Below are 21,536 nucleotides of genomic sequence, written 5' to 3' on the forward strand. Positions count from 1 at the left end.
CTTCTTTATTTGTTTGTTTATTGTTGTTAAAGTGAACTGGCGGCTGAAGAATGTGTAAGATGAAAGGACGAAAACATGTCTACAGGACAGTGCGGTGCGGCACCCACAAAGGGGTTGTCTGCTCAGCAAGGCTGAACGATTTGGCGCTCTGTAGACTGAGGCACCCCATTTGGCTAATGAAGTCCCAGACTGTCTTCACACCACACCCCCACCCACCACTCCACTATGAAATGTTCTACTCATGAAAGTAATGAGGCAGGGAGGGAGAAAGACTCTTCTGGCCACTGATAACCTCAGACTAAACTTGCAACCTTACGAGACAAGGGCCTAATATCTGGCCGTCAATCAGCCCCAGCATCCCTGGCTGGAGTGTTTAATTACGAGGATCAATTATTTACCAGCCTCGTCTTTCACTACTCAGTGCTTCCAAAAAAGGAGTGTAAAGGAGAAAAAAAAGAAAAAAGAACACCAGCATGACCCAGAAGACACTGTGGCAGCAAATTAAGTACAGATAAAATGGTAAGCTGACTTTGTTGATGTTGTTTTTAAATGAATGACTAAATGGGCACAAGTGCTCGCAGATTAATACACACCCAACTATAGAAAGTGATAAGCTAAAAAAAAAAAAAAAAAAAGACAAAACTGCAGGGATACTGATAAAATGAACTTCTGACTAAAGTCAAGCAATGTCTTGAGCTAACTACTAGTCAAAGTCTTTTATAAAATTAATGAACCTTTAATAATATGTTTTGCATGTCCCAACTGTGTTCTAAGGCTAGTTACAAAAACAAAACAAAATTTAAAAAAAAAACCAACATTTTCACCGTCTAACTTGTCTGACTTGGTGTACTTCATATTTATGTTGACTGCAACAGCAACTTCAATGGTTTTAACAAGATCATATTACCCCTTGCTTGTATGCTTGTGTTGACAACAGCAGTTCACCTTGACAATGGACTGGATATACTGGATATATTTAAAAAAGAAATCGAAAGAGAGATTTCATATTAGTTTTAAAGTAAACTGTACTCTCTGTACTGTGGATTTGTCCACATGGGGATTTCTCTTTTTCCCTAAGGAGGTCCAGAATTCATCTGCAAGACTTTAAACTAATTTAGCGAGACAAGATCATATTAGCCTCAACTATGCCCTTCTTTCTAAGTTGGTACACTCAGTACCTAGTAAAAAAAAAAAGGATTGTGATCTATCATTACCTTAAACTACAATAAAGTATATACAGATCAGCCACAGATAATTAAAAAACTACTAACAGGTGAGGTGTATTAATAGTGTTTATCATTATAAGAGTCCTTGCATTTTTGCAGATGTTTGTTTGGGCACATACAATCATGCCACTCCCTGATGGGAACGCCCCCTCCCCCAAGCATACCGCAAAAACTGCACAGGACTTGATTTAAAGAACTCGACAAAGAGCCCAGGATCCAAATTCAGATTGCGATCTGACTTAGCATCCAAGGGATGCTCTAAAACACATTCACTTAATGTGTTTTAGAGCATTCACTGCCAATGTCCCACTGCCAGACACCGCAAGATACCCCAGAGGTGCTGTGTCCATGCCCCAACAGATTGGAGGTGTTTTTGGCAGCAAGACTTGGGACATACACAGTATTAAGCAGGTAGTTATTATTCTTAAGGCTGCTCAGTGCAAATTCTAAATGCCATCTGGTTTAAAAATTATAAATTAAATTAAGTTAAATTAATGCTGTTAAATGTCATTTAACAGCTTGTTTTTAATCACACAGGGGCACGCTATATTTTTTTCTGTGTTCTGTTGTTCTTCAGGGGCGATCGTGGCCCAAGAGTTGGGAGTTTGCCTTGTAATCGGAAGGTTGCCGGTTCGAGCCCCGGCTTGGACAGTCTCAGTCGTTGTGTCCTTGGGCAAGACACTTCACCTGTTGCCTACTGGTGGTGGTCAGAGGGCCCGGTGGCACCAGTGTCCGGCAGCCTCGCCTCTGTCAGGGTGGCTGTGGATACAATGTAGCTGCCATCACCAGTGTGTGAATGTGTGTGTGAATGGGTGGATGACTGGATGTGTAAAGCGCTTTGGGGTCCTTAGGGACTAGTAAAAGCACTATACAAATAAAGGCCATTTACCATTTTACCATTCATAAGAAACAGCTGGCAGTGTTTTGTGGTCACCTTTCCCAGAAAGGATTGCCTCTTCATGTGTCCGAATTCTAGCAAGCTCAATAACCCAAATAACAAAGTGAAAAACGCAGCACTCAACAAAGTCTGCAACGATTCAGCAACTTAACAGCCACAACACCTGTGGTTTGCCTGTTTTGTTGTATTTTTGTGCTACATTTCTATTGTCGTCATGAGTCTAGCCTAATCTGCGCTATTTATGGATCGCAAGCACCACATCGGTGGCCACCTGCTCTCTGCTCTTCTTTACAGTTACCCAGAATGGCTTAATGCACTTCTTTGGGACACTTAATCAAAGTTTTTATATTGATTATTTTTACTTATTGCTGCTGCCTTGGATTTGTAAAGTTGTAGGAGTATTAGTACTACAGCCATGTTACAGCTGAACAGAAACTGTCAATAGGATGATAATTGTGTTAACCTAAACCCACCACCACCTAAATCCCAACACGTTTGATACAGTTTGATATTTGACCCTTGCTATAGATGACAAAAGAATAATGTTATGCGATTTAGAGTTATTTTGTTGTGAAATGGTGCTCAATATTTAATTGATTGCTGAAGGACTGATATTGAGGCAAGGTTAACATGGCCTCGTTAATTCCACAAGGGGGAGTGTGTTGAGGCTGACATCTAAGAGTAGGCAGCTCGTTTCTCCTCCTACAGCAGCTCAGGGTTTTTCTCCTGGACTCTCAGCTGATGGCTCATTAATCTATTCTAGAGGAGGGCCCCTACGCAAACAGATAGCCTGCGCAAGTGTACAACTCCATCCTTTTAAACTTTTTTTTAACCACGTGAAAGCACTGTAACAAAGAAAAGTTTAAAAATGAGTACATTTGTTTTAATTAAATAAAATACAACTCCATCTCTGTCTGCACACAGTGGAGTTGAGTCACTCCAGCTCTCATCGGCGTCTCATGAAAAATCTGAGCAGTCATTCCCAACTCTTAGCTGCCAGAATCTCTATGATTGCAAATTGCCATGATAAACTCACTCAGCGCCGTCTCAGGAACAATACCGCAATCGCAGTTAGGGGTGTTCTTAGTGCCGAATTGTCGAGTCAGTTACACATTTAAAAAAAATAAACAAATCTGTGACTCTAAAGTAGGAAACACTAAGAAAACTGTACAAAAATGAAGTAAATAATTTAGCCTGTGACACCGCTACCTCTCTCTGTCTCTGTAGTCAGAAGATAACAGACTATGCCCCGCCCACTGCATCGGCAACATCAGATTGGTATACGTCCCGCGCAATAGCTTATCAGCAGAAAACAAAGCAACAGAAAAGAAACATATGCAGTAAGCTAACAGAAAAGCGTTTTGAAGGTAAAGATGCACATGGCAAATATAATCCTCCATGCCGAAAGTTGCAATACTGCATTCTTATAACTTTCAGATCTTAGTAAGTACTCCGGAGGGTGCAGTAGGAGGAACAAGAGGAAGCTGAAGGCTAAACTTGAGCAGAAAAGCACGAGGGATGTTTCGAGTGGAAGGAAGAAAATCACTGGCCTCCACATCCCCCCCACCACTGTCAGTGATTTTGCCTTTCTTCTGGGCAGGTTAGGCATCAGCTGCAGAAAGTACATAATGGAAAAGGAGCGAAACCCGATAGTAACAGCACCTAGGTTCAGTTGACCTGTGCAGTTGTCTGTGATCCTGAGTCACATTTACAACCTGAGTCTGAAGTAGAGGAAAGTACAAGTGTTGTAAAATATTTCCTGTCTGGTTCCTGTAGTCCAAACCATCAGAACTTAATGAGCACCAATGATGATCAAGGTGCTGGAGAGACTAGTCTTAGCCCACCTGAGACCACAGGGAGACCCTCTGCAGTTAACAAATCAACATAATCTGGGAGTGGATGATGTAATCATCTACATTCTAGAGAGACTGCACTTCCGTAGATATTAACAGCTGCACTGTGAGAATCATTGTCTTTGAATTTTCACATCCATTTAACATGATCCAGCTGCTGCTTCTCAGGGAGGAAATGGAAAAAGTCAGCAAGCAAGTGAACTTGTCCACCATCTCATGGATTACTGCCTGACAGACAGGTAGGTATGTGACACTGGACAGTGCTCTGTCTGATTTGGTGCTGTGCAGGAGCTCCATAAGGGACTGTGTTGTCTCCTACTAGAGCTGGGCGATATGAGATTTTTTCATATCACGATATGTTTTTTTCATTTCAGGCGATAACGATATCTATCACGATATAAGCCAAATAACTATATTTGTAAGATTTAAATGTGCCGTTGCTCACAAGTAAAATGTGAAATAATCAGCAGCTTGTTTTTAAATATTTATTTCCCATAATAAGTTCAGCAGGGTAGATGTACTTAAGGAACATGAGACTTTTTCAGATAAATAAAGGCAAATATTGCAAACTACACAAAAGGCAGCCGCTAAAGCGTTTAAGTTTCAAAATAGAACAAATGAAACAGACTAAATTGTCAATTCCACTTAGAAACAAAATATTAATTCTAAAAATAAATCTTAGTTTGTTTTACAGAAGAACAGACAAAACTGACTAACTTTTGTCAATATCAAATAAACTGAGAACTAAAAGGAAATTCTCAATCTCTCCTTGTTGTATAGCTTAGCTTTTCAAACAGTTTTAACAGTTACTTTAGTCTGACAAAAGCCGAATGACGAATTAGCGCTTCCAGTCAGAGACTGAGGCTACGTCTACACGTACACGGGTATTTTTTAAAACGGAGATTTTCCGTTTTAAAAAATAATCCCGTCCACACATAAAGGCAGAAATGAAGGAAAACGCTGTTATGAACATGCCAAAGCAGCAGGTGGCGCTAGATTCCTAACCGTGCAGAAATGTTGGCCAATCAGAAGTCTAGAAGCCTCGGTGGGAAAAAGTAAACAAAGCTGCGGCATAGAAGCAGAACCGAGTCGTATGTGTGGAGGGACAGTAACTGTGTGTATATGTAAGCATTTAAACACTGCAGAGAGTAGAATTAACAGTAACAGTATTGTAGAAATTCATTTCACCGAAACAATAACGCGGCGCACAGTGTGACGCATGCACCAGTTTATTGTATTTCCAGACTTGCTTTCGGCACAATTTACAGTGCACGCTACTCTGTTTTTTGTCAGACTTGAAATAGCCGAAATACCTTCACACTACGGAACTTCTATGGCTCTTCCGTTCGACAATCTCTCCGGCATTGGAACCATCGTCTGTTTTCTCTTCGGTCACGCTCGGTCGATTTTTCTAGTCGGCACACTCATTTCCTCCATTACGCGCTGGCTCCATTACCTGCTGGCTGCTTCCCAAACAAACACACGTGCGGCTTGGCACTTGTGCTGTACGTAACAAGTCACGCGACGTGATGCTGCGGCTGTGATTGGTTCAGCTCTGCGCTACTGAATTTGGATCGGCTGACCTTTTTTTTTTTTTTTTTTTTTTTTTAAGAGGACAAGAGCGGCGAGGTCTATCGCGATAGCTTAATTTCTCTATCGAGTAAAAGTTATATCGCGATACATATCGTTATCGTTCTATCGCCCAGCTCTATCTCCTACACCTCAGACTTTCAGTACAACTCCAGGTCATGTCACCTACAGAAACACTCTGATGATTCTGCAGTGGTTGGATGTATTAGTGAAGGGCAGGAGGAGTACAGAGCACTAGTGGGTGAATTTGACAGGATGTTGATGTGGTGGAGGAGTACAAGTACCTGGGCGTCCATGACAACAGGCTAAACTAGAAAACACAAATACAAATTCTGTATACAACAAGGGAATGAGCAGGCTCCAATTCAAATCAACTCAAATATGGGATAAATAAAGTACTTCACATCAGCTGACCATCGTGTCTAATTACGTCAGAAACATTATATGGGAGAAACAAAAACACTCAAAGAATATTGAACACATATATCCCAGCCCTGCACCCCAAAGAGCCAGTTAACAGCCAAATCGGGAAACATACAGTCCCATTTTTTTGTTGCACACACGGTGCATGGTTCAGTGCAAAGGTTTTTCTTAGCTTGCTGCATTCATAATGCAAATTAACATGGCATGGCATTGTTCAAATGTTTTGCTGGGTTGAGCCAATGATGTTGATTGGCGCCACTGGAAGTGATAAATAAAGTCAAGGAACTTGTGCGAATATAAAAACTTTTAAAAGTCAACTTTGGATAAAGTCATTAAACCTTTTAACCAGCTGTTATTAAATCTGACTGGTAGCTCCATATATGTAGTTAAAGTCATGGTCTCTATCTATTCAACTAGGTAGGGCCTTTAAAACATTGACCAAATAACTGACCAAAGCTAATACGAGCTAATAGCTAAGGCTAAGGCTATCGCTATAGCTTGCTGTCAGGCCATCTAGAGTGCCCTACCTAACTTTAAATAAATACATAAAAAAAATACAACTGAAATCTTTAACCTAACAGTTAAAATGTTAACTTACGTTAACCGTTGGCTACATAGCCACAGCTTAACAATCTTGTTTTCCCTGGCCATCACATCCCTCAGATACATCACATACCATATTTCAGATTTCTCTGGTGAAAAAAAAAAAAATCAAATAACAGAATTAACATTTGTTAAAGGCCATTTTAATTTATCCTTAGTGTACACAAATAATCTATCTACTGAGATATTTCAGTCTATATCAAAGTGGAGGCCTGACACACCAATTTAAATATCCCTATAACAAAATAGTTAAAAAGGCAGAGAAAAGAAAATATCACCTTAGGTTTAGTCCTGTCCCAGCAAGCTGTTTCACACAGACCTGCATTAAACCAAGGAAGAAAAGCCATCATATGGGGCTTTGAAGGCAATTCATGGTGAGATAGAGTGTTCTTCATTAAGCAAGGATACAATTTCAGACAAGAAATATGACAAACTATCAATCAAGACCCAACAAGCATGATGGCCATTTGTAAAACTGAGAAAATAGAGCGCAGGCTACCACTGCAAATTAGATACCTGCATACAGATTTACAGCCAGACGTCCTGTGTGGGAGGCAGCAGGGCACTGAAAGCCTCCATTTACACACTTCAGTTTAACTGCAGTATTTGCTCTGACACCCATCATCGTGTAAGTCCTCCATTCATACAAACTCTTCTTCAGCCAACAAGAGCAATTACATATTAGTGATTATTTTTATAAAGCCCATTTAATCTTTAATCGTTTGGACATTTGTCTGCAATTAAGGGCAGGTTTTCCTCCTCAAAGCAACTGATCTGTTACTGACAACACCACACGCCCACTACAAATTTAAGCACTTAAATGGCAGCTCTGTCAGAGCCATGTCAGAATTCACATTTGATTCCCTGACAAGTTATAGTTATATTTTTGTAGTTATGCAGTTATATTTAGCCCTGTAGATATATGAATACGAATGACTATGAGTCAGCACTACGATAAGGTTGTAACATTGCTGTAGATAAAGACCAAGTTCATTTGTAACACTATGTTCTCACATGAAAGAACAAACATCTGCAGTGAAGGAACACTAAAGAAAGACTTCTGAAGGTAATCACACATCATTTCCACAGAACGTCACACCAAGTGAGGTCTACAGCACATACTGTACAAAAAAAAAATAAAATCTATCAAACTGTTTTTAATAGCATCTGATTGGCAAGCTGTCTTGGGACAGTTGGCACATGGGCGGGTAGCGGAGGAGTTTAGAGGTGCTAAAGTTCAGGCAGGAGCGATGCAGCACCCTGTGTCCTGCCAACAGACTTACAGTGGCGCAATTCCTGACTAAGTTGTTGACCCATGGCCCCCACCTGCCTTGACCATCCATTATCTGAGGGGTGGAGGGGGCCATTACTTTTCCCTCCTTTCCTGCCTGCCACGCCAGAAGGCTTTTGACTCATGCCCATCTGTCCTGGTAGTACATACATTAAGTGAAAGCCAAGATACTGCCACCCTGTCCAACTCATGAATGCCTTTATAACAACAAGTTGTTATGTAGTGTGTGAACAGAATTTTACCTTAGCAACAAACACCTTTGTGAAGAGGATGGTTAATCAGGAAACAGGTCATTTCAATCCTCAAATCACAATGAGAAGAGACCTTTTTGTAAACCTCAGTAGCCGACACAATGCACGCAACAGCCTGCCAATAACTTGCTTTCAAAAGCTCTGACACACATAAGAAAATCAAAATTTGGGGACATGAGAAACACCTCTCAGTATGAGTTTGCATGCCTATGCTATTACCACAGCAACCGAGGCAGACCGGATAACAATCCCTGAAAACACAAATATGATCTAATCACTTGCAAATATTGTCGGCAGTCAGTCTGGAGATTCAATTTAGTCCTGCGTCAGATTTGCCTACAGTCTGAGCACATTCCAGGGCCTTTTTAATATGGAAATACACCAGGTAAAAAGGTTCAATTGGAAATAATGTTAATAAACACAAGTAAAAAGTCAACCCACTGCTACCTGAATGCCCGCCTAAAGCCCTCATTTTGTCCGAATGAATATTTGACATATTTCTAAAAGAATGGTTAAACAAACAGACATGAACTTTATTAAGGACACCAAAAATTGTACCTGAGCTGGTTGAATGTCTAAGTATTGAAGTACCTCTTTCAACATGACAGGCATGTGAGGAGGCTTTTCAGCTGAAACAGCAGACGGGTCTTCGGATCTGTCCTCATGACCTGGACCAGAAGATGCACCAACGAAACAGGAGTTCAATCTCGGCCTTAGCCTTCTCCATGCTCTCCGCGCAGCCAGATGTGTTTTTCGCATCATTGGGTAAGAGCGGACAGTCATGTGGAAAATCATGATCGTTATAATGATCTGTGGAGAAGTAAATTAGCAAAGTTACATGATGAGAAGAAAGATGGAAGGTTAAGCTAATCAAGAGGAACTTGGTGTGTAGTACTATTTTAAAGTTGACACTCCATCATCATGAAGCTGTGCTCTGGAGAAGCTTATAGTATACTCCGGGGTTTATCCAGTTTAACAGCTGCACTGAGACCAAACAGGTGGGAACAGGAACAATACAAAACTATGAATTAAAAGCTATCTTACGTTACTTGGAAGAGGAAAACATTACGGTTCTAAATTCAAGGCAGATGCAAAAACTGTTGACTGACTAAACCTTTCCAATAACACACTTCATTTTGAATATATTTAAAGATGTGGCCATGATTCTCAGTTCATGATTGCAGTAATATTGTGAAGCATTCTATACACGTCTATACATACTTTACAGCAGTGGTTCAGACACATGTGAATTCATGTGTGTGAAAAACCTGTATTCCATCTCACAGCAATATTTCTTTTTATTGTCAATTGACGGCGCTTTTTTATCTTGTGGACCTAGGAAAACACCTATTATTGTTATTATTATTATTCTTATTATTATTATTATTATTGCAATGAGCTTCATTAGCAGGTATCTAAACTACATGACACCATGTTAGCACGAGTAAACTCCTCCAGGCAAATGACGTCCCCATTTCAGCTTCAGCCATAAGACATGAAGTTATCTCAATAGTTTCTATTTACAGTTTTTTCCCTTTTTATGTAGGTGGTAGGCCATTTGCTCTGCTGACACTTGCCTGCCGGGACTCTATTCTTCACCTCTCTTGTGCACTTTCTATTGCCTTGATTTGCTGACCCAGGTATTGAAACTCATCTATCTTCACTAACTCTGTCCTTTGCTGCTTCACTGTTACACCTGTTTCCCTCTCATTCACACACGTAATCTGTCTTGCTTCACCTGACTTTCATTCCTCTTTTCTCTAGACCATACCTCCACCTCTCCAGGCTCTCTTCCACCTGTTCCCTACTCTTACCATAGATCACAGCGTCATCTGCAAACATCATAGGCCATGGAGACTACTGCCTGACCTCATCTGTCAATCTGTCCATCACCACTGCAAACAAAAAGGGGCTTAGAGTTGATCCCTGATGTAATCCCACCCCTACCTTGAACCCATCTGTCATTCCTATCACACACCTCACTATTGTCTGTCTGTCCTCAGATGCCTGTGATTATTTTGTATTTTATAGCCTACAACTACAATAAGAGTTGTATTGTAGGGAAAGACTGATGCGGATATTATTGTGTAGTTTAATAAGTAGGTCCTTTTTTCTCATGAACCCCCCCCCCCCCACACACACACACACACACACACACACACACCTACCTCTTCTTGCTGTTTACTAAACGTTAGCTGCTATCCTTCAAGCTAGGAGTAGGAAGGTCGTACTAACTTATCTGTAGGTTGTTAGAGGTTAGCAGTTCCCTTAAACAAACATGTGCCATCATTTATGGTGATATTTAGTAGCAACTCCCCACACAAAAACAGTATTTTGGTGTAAAGGTTAGCTATCTACCTAGCTAAAAACGCCTGAACATGGAGCAGATACAAAAAGGCATGCACGTGTTTGACGTGGCCATGACTGTAAAGCTATTATCTATTAAATTTTGAATGTTTAGCCCACCCTAATGCTCTGTAATACGTGTATACAGGCTATGATATCAGCAGAGGCTGGACATGTTACATCTAAATAAAGCGATGCAGAGGATACCGTTGCTATGCCACCATGTTGGATGACCGCGCTTCATACCTACAGAGACTGTCAATAAAATATACTGAAAAGGACCCGACGGTGTAGTCAGGTCCATTTAATCAAGTTTCACAAATGTTGAGCCAGACAACCGTGCTTATGCACAGAAAGCGGCAGTAGCTTACCGTAGCACACCACGGAGTAGCTCCACCTTCCGCAGCGTGCACTGTGCGTCACCACGGCCCGCCTAGTGACGCGCCCCTCTCGACCTATCAGATGCCACAGAGGAAGACGACAGCTTTTTTGAAAATATTGGCGGCGGTTGTGCTAGCGACAAGGTTAGCGAGTTTATTCACTTAATTCGAGCTACTTTTAAACCGAGCGTTTGATCTGAAAGTGTCGCCTTAGTAGGGATATGGACGATAGTCGTTACTAACAAAAGGTAAGACCGAAGATTGCATCGGAGACGAAGTAATCAATGCCATCTTACTGTTAGTGACTGTACTACAGCTAGCTAGATGGCAGGGGCTGGCCAGTCCTGCTGTATTTACGTTGGCAGGATTGTCATCACATTGTAACGTGTGCTCGACTTCGACTGTTTATTCCATTTAATAGTACTGAGCTAGCTGTACCTGAAAATTGCGTGTTAATACATGTTAGACAGCATTTGATTATATTATGCTGTTATTAAAGTGAATCCCCGGTCCATATATATATATATATATATATATATATATATATATATATATATATATATATATATATATATATATATATATATATATATATAAATAAATAACACCCAGCACGCCCCTGCGGGCGGTTTATCCTTCAAGCTCGGGGTCCTGCGCAGTATCTTAGCTGTTCCCAGGACAGAGACCTCCGATGTTATTCCCGGGATCTGCTGGAGCCACTCGCCTAGCTTGGCAGTCACCGCACCTAGTGCTCCGATTACCACGATATATATGTATGTGTGTGTGTGTATATATAGATATATATCTTTATTTTATTTTAATGTCACTGAAAAATGTCCATGAGTATCAGTCCCTGACCCAAAACGTTTAAAACACAAGTGTAGGTTTTTGTTGTATTATTTTTTTTTATTTAAAGATTATTGTTATTAGTTTTGTGAAAGTTTCAGTATCCTTATGTACAGTTGTGGTCAGAGGTTTAGATAGACTCATCATGTGCATGAATGCCATGGTAATTTCATGTCATGGTAATAAATCCTAAAAACACTGTACCAACCGTCAAGCATGGTAATGGTAGCAACATGCTCTGGGGCTTTTTTCACTCATAGTGATACTGGTACATTACACAAAGTGGAGAGAATAATGAAGAACAAGGACAACCTCCAAACAAATTCTTTAACTTTATCTCAAATAAACAGTTAGATGGTTGAAATATGGTCACAGTTGGGTGTTCCAGCAGGACATTGAGCCCAAGCACACATAAAAACTGCTTTTGGAATGGATAAAGCACTAAACAGTAAGCTTGTGGAATTGCCTACCCAAAGCCATTTCTGCCTAGAAGATTGATCAAATATTGAGCCAAAATTATGCCAGAGGCTTGTTGATGGCTACCAAAATCATCTAAGGTGCAACTTACTAAGGGACATTTTACCAAATATTAGTGTGGGGGTGTATTTATATATTTGAACCTGTTTGTATATGTTTGACCCTGTTTGGATTCAAATAAATCCCAAATAAATTCAAACATGTGCACCCAATTCTTGTTTTTTTTTAAGTAGGTAAAGATGTGTCCTGTACAATCATTTCACTCTAGAAAAAGAACAGTCATGATGAGTGTATGTAGACCTCTGACCACAAGCTTTGCACAGCTTTGACTTGCTCTGATTTCAAATGTTGAAACCTTGCTCTACACAGAGTGCATATTGCTTGTCTGGTAGTTAACAGACAAGAAATATTATAAATTACAGTGAGACCTGACCTTAGTCTGCACTTTGAGACGATGGAACTGGAAGTTCAAAAAAGCTAAAGTGTTTCCAGTTTTTAGGACTCATTCCTGTGGCATTCTGTATGAAAACACTTTTAGGCTGTTCGCTTACCATAAAACAAGTTCAACTCTGCCTTCAAAGTCCTCAGACCATGTTTGAATTTTATCAGCATATTTTCAAGATTGTGAAATCCAGTTAACATTTTATTTGTTTGTTGTCTTGTTTTGTAATGCTTCATTCCTTGCAGGGAAACCAAGATGGCGAGTGATGTGTGCAGCCATGTAAAGGTTGTTGTTCGAGTGAGGCCGGCCAATGACAGTGAAAAGCGTGAAAACTGTCGAAATGTGGTCCAGGTCGTCGATAACCACATGCTCATATTTGACCCCAAAGAAGAGGACTTGTCGTGCTTTGGGTCACAAAGAGTACGAAACAGAAACATCAATAAGAAGGCTAACAAAGACCTGAAGTTTGTTTTTGACCTAGTCTTCGACGAGAATGCTACACAAGTCGACATTTTTGAGAACACCACTAAAGGAGTGCTGGATGGGGTGATGAATGGATTCAACTGTACAGGTGACAAATTAATGAGTACAAGCTGCAGCTACAGTCTGTCTGAATTAGTCATGATGTCTGCCAATTATAAAAAGATGTGGAGCTGATTAACTCGTTCTGTAGTGTGCTAGTTATTTATCTGTCTGCAGCGACAAATTACCCTCACTGCTGTGAAGGGGATAGACCTTCAAAGATACGATTTTATTCCAGGGCTGGATAAATGGAGTGCAGAGTGTTATTCTTTACCATATATTTTGGTGCAATTGACTAAGCCAAAAAAAAAAAAAGAAAGAATTGTATTTATTTCTCTAATGTGAATTTAAAGCTTGAGAAAGTATTACTTTGTATAGTTCTGTACTGTGCATAAGTCTTAAACCACCTCTCATTCCCTTATGCTTTGCTAATATAATGGGAAATATTTGCAGTGATTTATCAAAGCATCTGTAAATATTTATAAAAAAAAACAGTATACCAAGTAAAAGTGGTCTTCAGGAATAGTTCTCCAGGCTTCTCAAAACACATTCTTTAGATGTTGGTAGATCAATCCCCGTCAAGGGGATCCTACACTGCTTTAATAATGTTGAGGTCCAGACTCTGGGGAGGCCAATCCATGACTGATCGTGTTCCATTGTGTGTTCTTAGATCCAGGTATACTTTTACTGAATTGACTGTAGGCTTGAGATTATTGTCATGCTGAAAAATGAAGCTGTTGCCAATGGAATGCTTTCCAGGTGGTTTTGCATAGTAGGTTGAAATTTGATGGTACTTTTCTGCGTTCATAATTCCATCACTTTTAACAAGATCCCCGGCACCACTGGCTGAAATGCAGCCCCAAACCATGAGACAGCCTCCAATGTGTTTTACAGATGGTTGTACATGCTCAGTGTTGTCAAAATGACAAAGTGCCTAAAGATGCCATCTATAACTGTGCAAAGTTCTCTCTTATGTGTTGAGAAAACACTGTTTCATCCCTTGGGTTAGGTGCTCTTTTTATGAATGAGTCATATAATCGGTGTTAAGTGGGTTAACAACAACAACAACAACAAAAAAAACATTCCTTGGAAAATTGTCAGCTGGAAGAACTGGACCAAAAATAAACGAAAAAGCAGTGAATGTCCAGAGAAAAACTGTGTTTGCTCAAGAACATATAAAAAAAACAATTACAAAATTTCTTCCTTGGAAGAAAAATTTTAAACATTGGAGGCTGGCTTGAGACTTTTAAATAGTGTAAGTTCAGTTCTCCTTTTGGATATACTTGATACTTCCATTGCTCACATTCCAAGTTTTTCACATTACATGTTTGGTTATGCTCTTTTCTAAGCAAGCTTTATGTTGAAACTGTTTTTGTAGAGTTTTCTGTAACTCTTAATTACTTTTTCACTTGCAGTGTTTGCCTATGGTGCTACCGGAGCAGGCAAGACACATACCATGTTAGGTTCACAAAATGACCCTGGGGTCATGTACCGCACAATGAAAGAGCTCTTCAAACGCATGGATGACGCCAAGGAGGAGAAGGAGTTTGCAGTTGCATTTTCATATCTTGAAGTGAGTATTGGATTCTTTATTTTTACCTTTATTTTTACTTTGCTTTGTTCTCCTTGTTGTTTATGGAATGTTGTTTCTTACGTTGTTTGTTTGTGCAACATCACTGTGTCAAGTCTGGATAGTCAGACTTGTACAGAAGACTTTAAGTTGTAAAATGTGTTCTCAACCTACACTGCTTGTATGTAAAGGTATCGCAGCAGGTACGCATTCATGATTTCTACACCTTGCAGTATCATTGTGTCTGCAAGCTTTTACCTGACCATACATTTTTGTCTTTGTGTGGTTTCATAGTGTTTTGTTGTATTTGCACGTGTTCACAGGTTTACAATGAACAGATCAGAGATTTGTTGGCTAATGCAGGACCTCTTGCAGTCAGGGAGGACAGTTCTAAAGGAGTGGTTGTACAAGGCCTCACACTGCATAAGGTCAGTACTACCATCTATTATTAAAATAAACACACACAAAAACACTTCCATGCATGCACTTCTGTTGAAAAATGCCCGTCCTTTTAAAAACATTAAAAAACTGCATGAAAGTGAGCAATATTTGGGTAAAAGCAGGTGGTGCTAGCTCATTGTATAATAAGCATGAAACCTGTGTAGCTCATCTTGGGCCAGGACACAGGAGCAGGTTGGAAAAAATAATTGTGTGGATGCTTTAAGCATCCACACTATTGAGTTCCTTCTTGGTGTTTCCGTACACTTTTTGCCGTGGATCTACTTCCACAATTTTTGTGCTATTTTCACCGTTCAAATTTTAAACTATTCTGTTATTTCTGCTAATGATGGCTATATCTTTTGGTATTTTTCACTATTATACTTTTTAAAATATTAAGCTTTTTTCCTTTAATTTGAAATGAATGGGAAACTTCTGCAATTCTGCTAAATTTTCTTGTTTTTGAAACTTAACTACTTCCTCATATTTTCACGTAGAACAACCATTCAAACTTTAAAATGTTCTCAAATTATTGGGCTATTCAGGTATAAATCAGCTTTTTCAAATCTTTTACCGCTTTACTTTTATCCCTCTTAAAGTTTTGAGTTGCAAAATTGTGATTTTTCACAAAATACATGCGTTGTTATGGTTGCTATGCTCTTGGCTTCCAGTGTGCCACTGAAGGTTTTGCAGTCTTCTCTTCATGTCTGAACAACTTCTTGCTACTTGCTCAATTTTCACTCAACTTCCAAAAATTATACATCAAAATGTAGGTATTTGTGCTGGCTTTCAGGAAATGTCACTATCATTGTTGTGGGACTTATAGAATTTTTGCAAATCTCCTCAGACCAACACAAAGTTAGAAAACTCTCCATAGAAAGTCAATGGAGAGTTTGTTCAAAATCACCGCTTGATTTCTGTAATGAGCGGCATATTCGAATCGTCATATCTCTTTAACGAAACAAAGTTAAGACATGAGGCTTGTCCCAGTATATCTTCAGACACTCCTGACGCTCACAATTCAAGAATTTCTTTCTCACCTATTACCGTTCTGAAATGAGTTAGACTTGTTTGAGGGTAGGAAATTCGTCCTTCGCTCAGATTTCTTCAGATTTCAAACTCTGGAAATGAACCACTTTTTTCTCTCGTCATAACTTTTTGTTGGATTTCCACAGAGACCTGAAAATTTCCATGACTGTTCACCAAAGCCTGCTGTCTCTTACGGTGAAAGAATGATATTGATACTCCAAATAGATTTAGAGTTAGAAAGCGTTGTTTGAGGGCAAGTCAAGGCAGTTTTTGCTTCGCCTCTACTCAGTTATGGTGCATTACAAGTCAAATATCTTTAATAATTCATATTTTAATGATAAATTGTCAACACTTGAAGATTACCCCATCTCTTCTGAACAAAACCGTGTAAGAATGACCGTTCTAGCCCCTACGGTTAGGAAATTATGGCCATTTGTTTGAGGGGAGTCCTCACTATGAGAAATAGACTGCAAAAATCCTGTGTCTCTCTGTGCTGCCTGCACCTGTTTTGGCGGGAAAAAGTACACAGCCTCTCTGATTGGTGGATTCAAATTCAGCAGGTCCCAGTCTGCTTGACTGAGCTGGAAACTTACACACACACAGGGAGAGAGATGTGTGTGTGTGTGTGTGTGTGTGTGTGTGAGACAGAGAGAGAGAGAGAGAGAGAGAGAGAGAGAGAGAGCCTTTTAATGGGATGATCTCATTGTGATATTTAGGCTGGTTGACTGAATTGAATTTTGTGTGTGTGTGTGTGTCTCTGTGCATGTGTGTTTCCTTATGTGTACATATTTGTGATTGTGTGGCTGTTATATATATTTTTTGCTGATTTTTTTCATTTAACAAGTATATTTGAGGGACCCTCAGCATGTTCAGCATTTTTTCAGCTGTCCATTTTGCTTTTCCAATTTTTCTGTTTAAGTTATTACTATTGTGCTAAATCATACTATTTCTGCTATTTTATAAGATTTGTGCTAAATATAGTATTTCTGCCAAATATAGTATTTCTGATTAATTATAGTTTTTCTACCAAATCATAGTACAGTATTTCTGCTTTTTATAGGATTTGTGCTTAATATAGTATTTCTGCTAAATTATAGTATTTCTGCTTTTTATAGTATTTGTGCTAAAACATAGTATTTCTACCAAATCATAGTACAGTATTTCTGCTTTTTATAGTATTTGTGCTAAAACATAGTATTTCTACTAAATGTAGTATTTATTCTTAATCATACTATTTCTATATTAGTGATGTGCGGATCGATCCTGAAATATCGATTCCTCCGATACCAGTCATTTATGTTCTAGAATCGATTCTCACATTAAAATATCGATATTTTAGTAATTTAGGGTAAATATCTAGTTTATCATCAACAGGAACACAGTGGAAAGAAACTATAACATTCGGATTATCTACATTTGAAGGAACTACTTCCTCTTCCGCCTTTCATAGTCATGTGCGAAATACGGCTGTATAAATGTCTCGCAGCCCCTTGGCATGCGCACTTGCGCACTCAAAACAATGGCCAAACGCAAGCGAAGTCATGTGTGGACATATTTTACCTCCACAAACAGCCAAGACGCAGTTTGTGATGTATGTGGCAAGACAGTGAGGTGTTGTGGCAACACCTCAGAATTAATCATAACACAGAATATGATGAGGTCATGTCGAGGCGAACCGAGGAGAGGAGAGGGACAGGTGCTGCTAGGGCGAGACAGATGTCTCTCGCGGAGTCCTTTAGTGCTGCAGGCAGGCACTATCCAGGTACAGAGGAGGAAAATGCTGGGTACATAGGCTAGGTCGCATTAAAATATACAGAGTACTTGCAGTAAAACAGGCATTGTAGTCTTTAAAACATAAAAATTCAGTTGAAGATTATTTCATAGATAAGAGAAACGTTTTATAGATACTATTATTATCTATTAGCTTTATTATTATTTTCACTCAGTTTAATTTTTTTGGCTGAGTTATTTGAATATTTTAAAATGCAGGTATTGACAAACTTATTTATTCCTTTAATTATGTATTATACTGACAATTTCATTCACACAGCATTCTATGTAAAACAGCAAGTATATGTAAACTATCAATTCCTTTCCCCTTAGGCTATTTTAACAGACTGCATACATGACTCTAAAAAGATTAAACATTCAGTGCAGTATACCCCATCTTTTGTTTTGCCCTTTGTATTTTATTTTCTTTGTAGATGATTCCCCAAGAGCAGCAACACTCGCAAGATGCCTTGTAGAGATGATTGTGAAGGACCTCCAGCCTCTGTCCATAGTGGAGGACCAGGGTTTCCAGGGATTTGTGAGCGCTCTTGACTCAAAATATAAACTCCCAGGAAGAAAATCACTGACTGAGACTCATCTTGTAAATTTGTTTGATGAATGTAAAGGCAAAGTAAGAGCATCTTTGCGAAATGCTTCCAGTGTTGTTCTCACCACTGATATGTGGACCTCAGTGTCCACAGAGGCATATTTGACTGTAACATGCCATCTCATTGAAAACTGGCAAATGAGAGAATTTGTCCTGGAAACCCACTCTTTCCATGGGCAGCATACAGCAGATAATATCAGCTCAGCACTTAAGCAAATCACAGAAGAATGGGGCATAACTGAGAAGGTGGTTGCAGTTGTCACAGACAATGGTGCAAATATGGTTGCTGCAGTGCACAAAGCTGGATGGAGGCATTTTCCATGTTTTGCACACACACTGAATTTAGTTGTAAAGGACAGTGTAAAAGCTGTCCCAGAAGTGGTGCAGGTGCTGGAAAAATGCCGTGCGATTGTGTCCTTTTTTCACCACAGCACAAAGGCTACTGAGAAGCTTAAGGATATTCAGCAACAATTGAAAGTGGCAGAGCACAAGCTAATTCAGTCAGTAGATACCCACTGGAACTCTGTCTTTTACATGTTGGAGCAGCTCTGTGAGCAAAATGAAGCCGTGACCACAGCCCTCTGCCTTTTAGGGAAGAATCAACTATGCTTAAATGCGGGAGAATTATCCCTGATCAAGGAAACAGTTGTTGCACTACGGCCGTTTGAAGAAGTAACACAGGAAGTTTCATCTGAAAAACATGTTTCAGTCTCCAAAGTTATTCCACTTGTGTCACTCATTCACAGGGCTGTAGCAGCCTGTGAATATCAGGACAGCTCCCTTGCCACACAGCTGGCACAGCAATGCCAGCGCAGATTCAGGGGTATTCAGAGCATTCACTGTCTAGCTGCAAGTACATTTCTGGATGTTAGGTTTAAACACCTTGGGTTTTGTGACAAAGACAATGTTGAAGTATTAAAGAAACATCTCCACACTGAAATGCAAGAAGTCTATCAGACAGGACAGTCTGCTCCCACTCTAACTGTAAGCTCAATGCCTGCTGTTAGCTCTGCCTCAGGGCCTTCTACTTCAGGGTCTATCCCAAGTCCTCCACCCGCAGGTCCAGCTGCAACAAAAGGAGGGATATGGACAGATTTTGACATGCAGGTTGTGTCAAGCCAACATCACCGGTCAGCTTCCAGTGATGTACTCATTGAAATACGCCGGTACTCAGAGGAAAAACTGATTCCCCGAGATAAGGATCCATTGGTTTGGTGGCAAGAGCATGAACAAACCTTCCCATCCCTAAGCAGACTTGCAGTGAGATACCTAGGAATCGTTGCTTCTTCTGTACCTGCAGAGAGAATCTTTTCAAAAGCAGGAGAGGTTGTGAGCAAAAAACGGAGCAGACTTAGAGGGAAAACTGTAAATATGCTGTTGTTCCTAAACAAAAACCTGTGAATAAGGGAAAGTGTTACTGTCAAATGTTTTTGTTGACATGTCCAGACAAGATAAACGTTAAATGACATGTTAAATTGTGTTGAATATTTTTGTTGACATGTCCAGACAAGATAAACGTTAAATGACATGTTAAATTGTGTTGAATATTTTTGTTGACATGTCCAGACAAGATAAACGTTAAATGACATGTTAAATTGTGTTGAATATTTTTGTTGACATGTCCAGACAAGATGAACGTTAAATGACATGTTAAATTGTGTTGAATATTTTTGTTGACATGTCCAGACAAGATAAACGTTAAATGACATGTTAAATTGTGTTGAATATTTTTGTTGACATGTCCAGACAAGATAAACGTTAAATGACATGTTAAATGGCGTGTGTGTGTGTGTATGTGTGTGGGTGACAGAGAGAGAGAAAGACTTTTAATGTGATGATCTCATTTTAAGATTCAAATTCAATATATTTAGGCTGGTTGACTGAATTGGATCTTGTGTGTGTCTCTCTCTGTGCATGTGTGTTTCCATATGTGTCCATATTTCTGATTGTGTGGCTGTTATATATATTTTTTTGCCAATTTTTTTCATTTAACAAGTATATTTGAGGGACCCTCAGCATGTTCAGCATTTTTTCAGCTGTCCATTTTGCTTTTCCAATTTTTCTGTTTAAGTTATTACCGTACTATTTCTGCTATTTTATAAGATTTGTGCTAAATATAGTATTTCTGCCAAATATAGTATTTCTCATTAATTATAGTTTTTCTACCAAATCATAGTACAGTATTTTTGCTTTTTAAAGGATTTTTATAGGATATTTATATTGCTTAATATAGTATTTCTGCTTTTTATAAGATTTGTGCTTAATATAGGATTTGTGCTTTTTATAGGATTTGTGCTTAATATAGTATTTCTGCTTTTTATAGTATTTGTGCTAAAACATAGTATTTCTATTAAATGTAGTATTTATGCATAATCATACTATTTGTGCTTTTTATAGGATTTGTGCTTAATATACTATTTCTGCTTTTTATAGTATTTGTGCTAAAACATAGTATTTCTACTAAATGTAGTATTTATGCTTAATCATACTATTTCTATATATTACTGCCAGGTCCCCAGGCAGCCAATCCTCTGTGAGGCCTGAGACATTCAAATTTACATATCAGGGCCTGCACGGCTTCCCAGCCAGCCAATCATATCTTAGGGATGAGACATTCAAATTTACAAATCAGGGCCTGGACTGCTTCCCAGCCAGCCAATCATATATGTGGGTTGAGGCCTTCAAATTTGCATATTGGGGCCTTCGTGGCTTCTAAGCCAACAAGTCATCCATGTCATATATCTCTAAAAATCCATATTTTAATGATAAATTGTCAACACTTGAAGATTCCCCCATCTCTTCTGAACAAAACCGTGTAAGAATGACCGTTCTAGCCCCTACGGTTAGGAAATTATGGTCATTTGTTTGAGGGGAGTCCTCACTATGAGAAATAGACTACAAAAATCCTGTCTGTGTGCCGCGTGTGTGCACCTGTTTTGGCGGGAAAAAGTACACAGCCTCTCTGATTGGTGGA

General features: G+C 39.3%; 2 protein-coding genes across 8 annotated transcripts in view; one reads left to right on the forward strand and one right to left on the reverse strand.

Moving 5' to 3' along the window:
- mettl15 (methyltransferase 15, mitochondrial 12S rRNA N4-cytidine) overlaps positions 1-10,954 on the reverse strand; it is a 62,899-nt gene extending 51,945 nt beyond the window's left edge. Inside the window, exons 1-3 of one of the 5 annotated variants that reach the window (XM_085270825.1) lie at positions 10,853-10,921; positions 9,950-10,030; positions 8,727-8,945 (exon numbers count right to left, since the gene is read on the reverse strand). In XM_085270825.1, coding sequence (XP_085126951.1) covers positions 8,727-8,945; positions 9,950-9,952 — 222 coding nt within the window. In that variant the 5' untranslated portion in view covers positions 9,953-10,030; positions 10,853-10,921. Of the gene's footprint in view, positions 1-8,693; positions 8,946-9,949; positions 10,031-10,303; positions 10,685-10,727; positions 10,746-10,852 lie in introns of those variants that run through there. The other 4 variants (XM_085270789.1, XM_085270798.1, XM_085270814.1 and 1 more) reach the window with 4 other exon arrangements.
- Positions 10,929-21,536, forward strand: part of kif18a (kinesin family member 18A) — a 48,496-nt gene continuing 37,888 nt past the window's right edge. For 2 of the 3 annotated variants that reach the window (XM_085270762.1, XM_085270770.1), the window contains exons 1-4: positions 10,929-11,005; positions 12,872-13,197; positions 14,564-14,721; positions 15,042-15,146. In XM_085270762.1, coding sequence (XP_085126888.1) covers positions 10,944-11,005; positions 12,872-13,197; positions 14,564-14,721; positions 15,042-15,146 — 651 coding nt within the window. In that variant the 5' untranslated portion in view covers positions 10,929-10,943. Of the gene's footprint in view, positions 11,110-12,871; positions 13,198-14,563; positions 14,722-15,041; positions 15,147-21,536 lie in introns of all 3 variants that reach the window. The other variant, XM_085270778.1, reaches the window with a different exon arrangement.

The sequence above is a fragment of the Mchenga conophoros genome, linkage group LG1 (genome assembly GCF_057382185.1).
Source record: "Mchenga conophoros isolate Kocher_MC1m ecotype Shallow Benthic linkage group LG1, M_conophoros_male_GT1.1, whole genome shotgun sequence".
NCBI classification, from domain to species: domain Eukaryota; kingdom Metazoa; phylum Chordata; class Actinopteri; order Cichliformes; family Cichlidae; genus Mchenga; species Mchenga conophoros.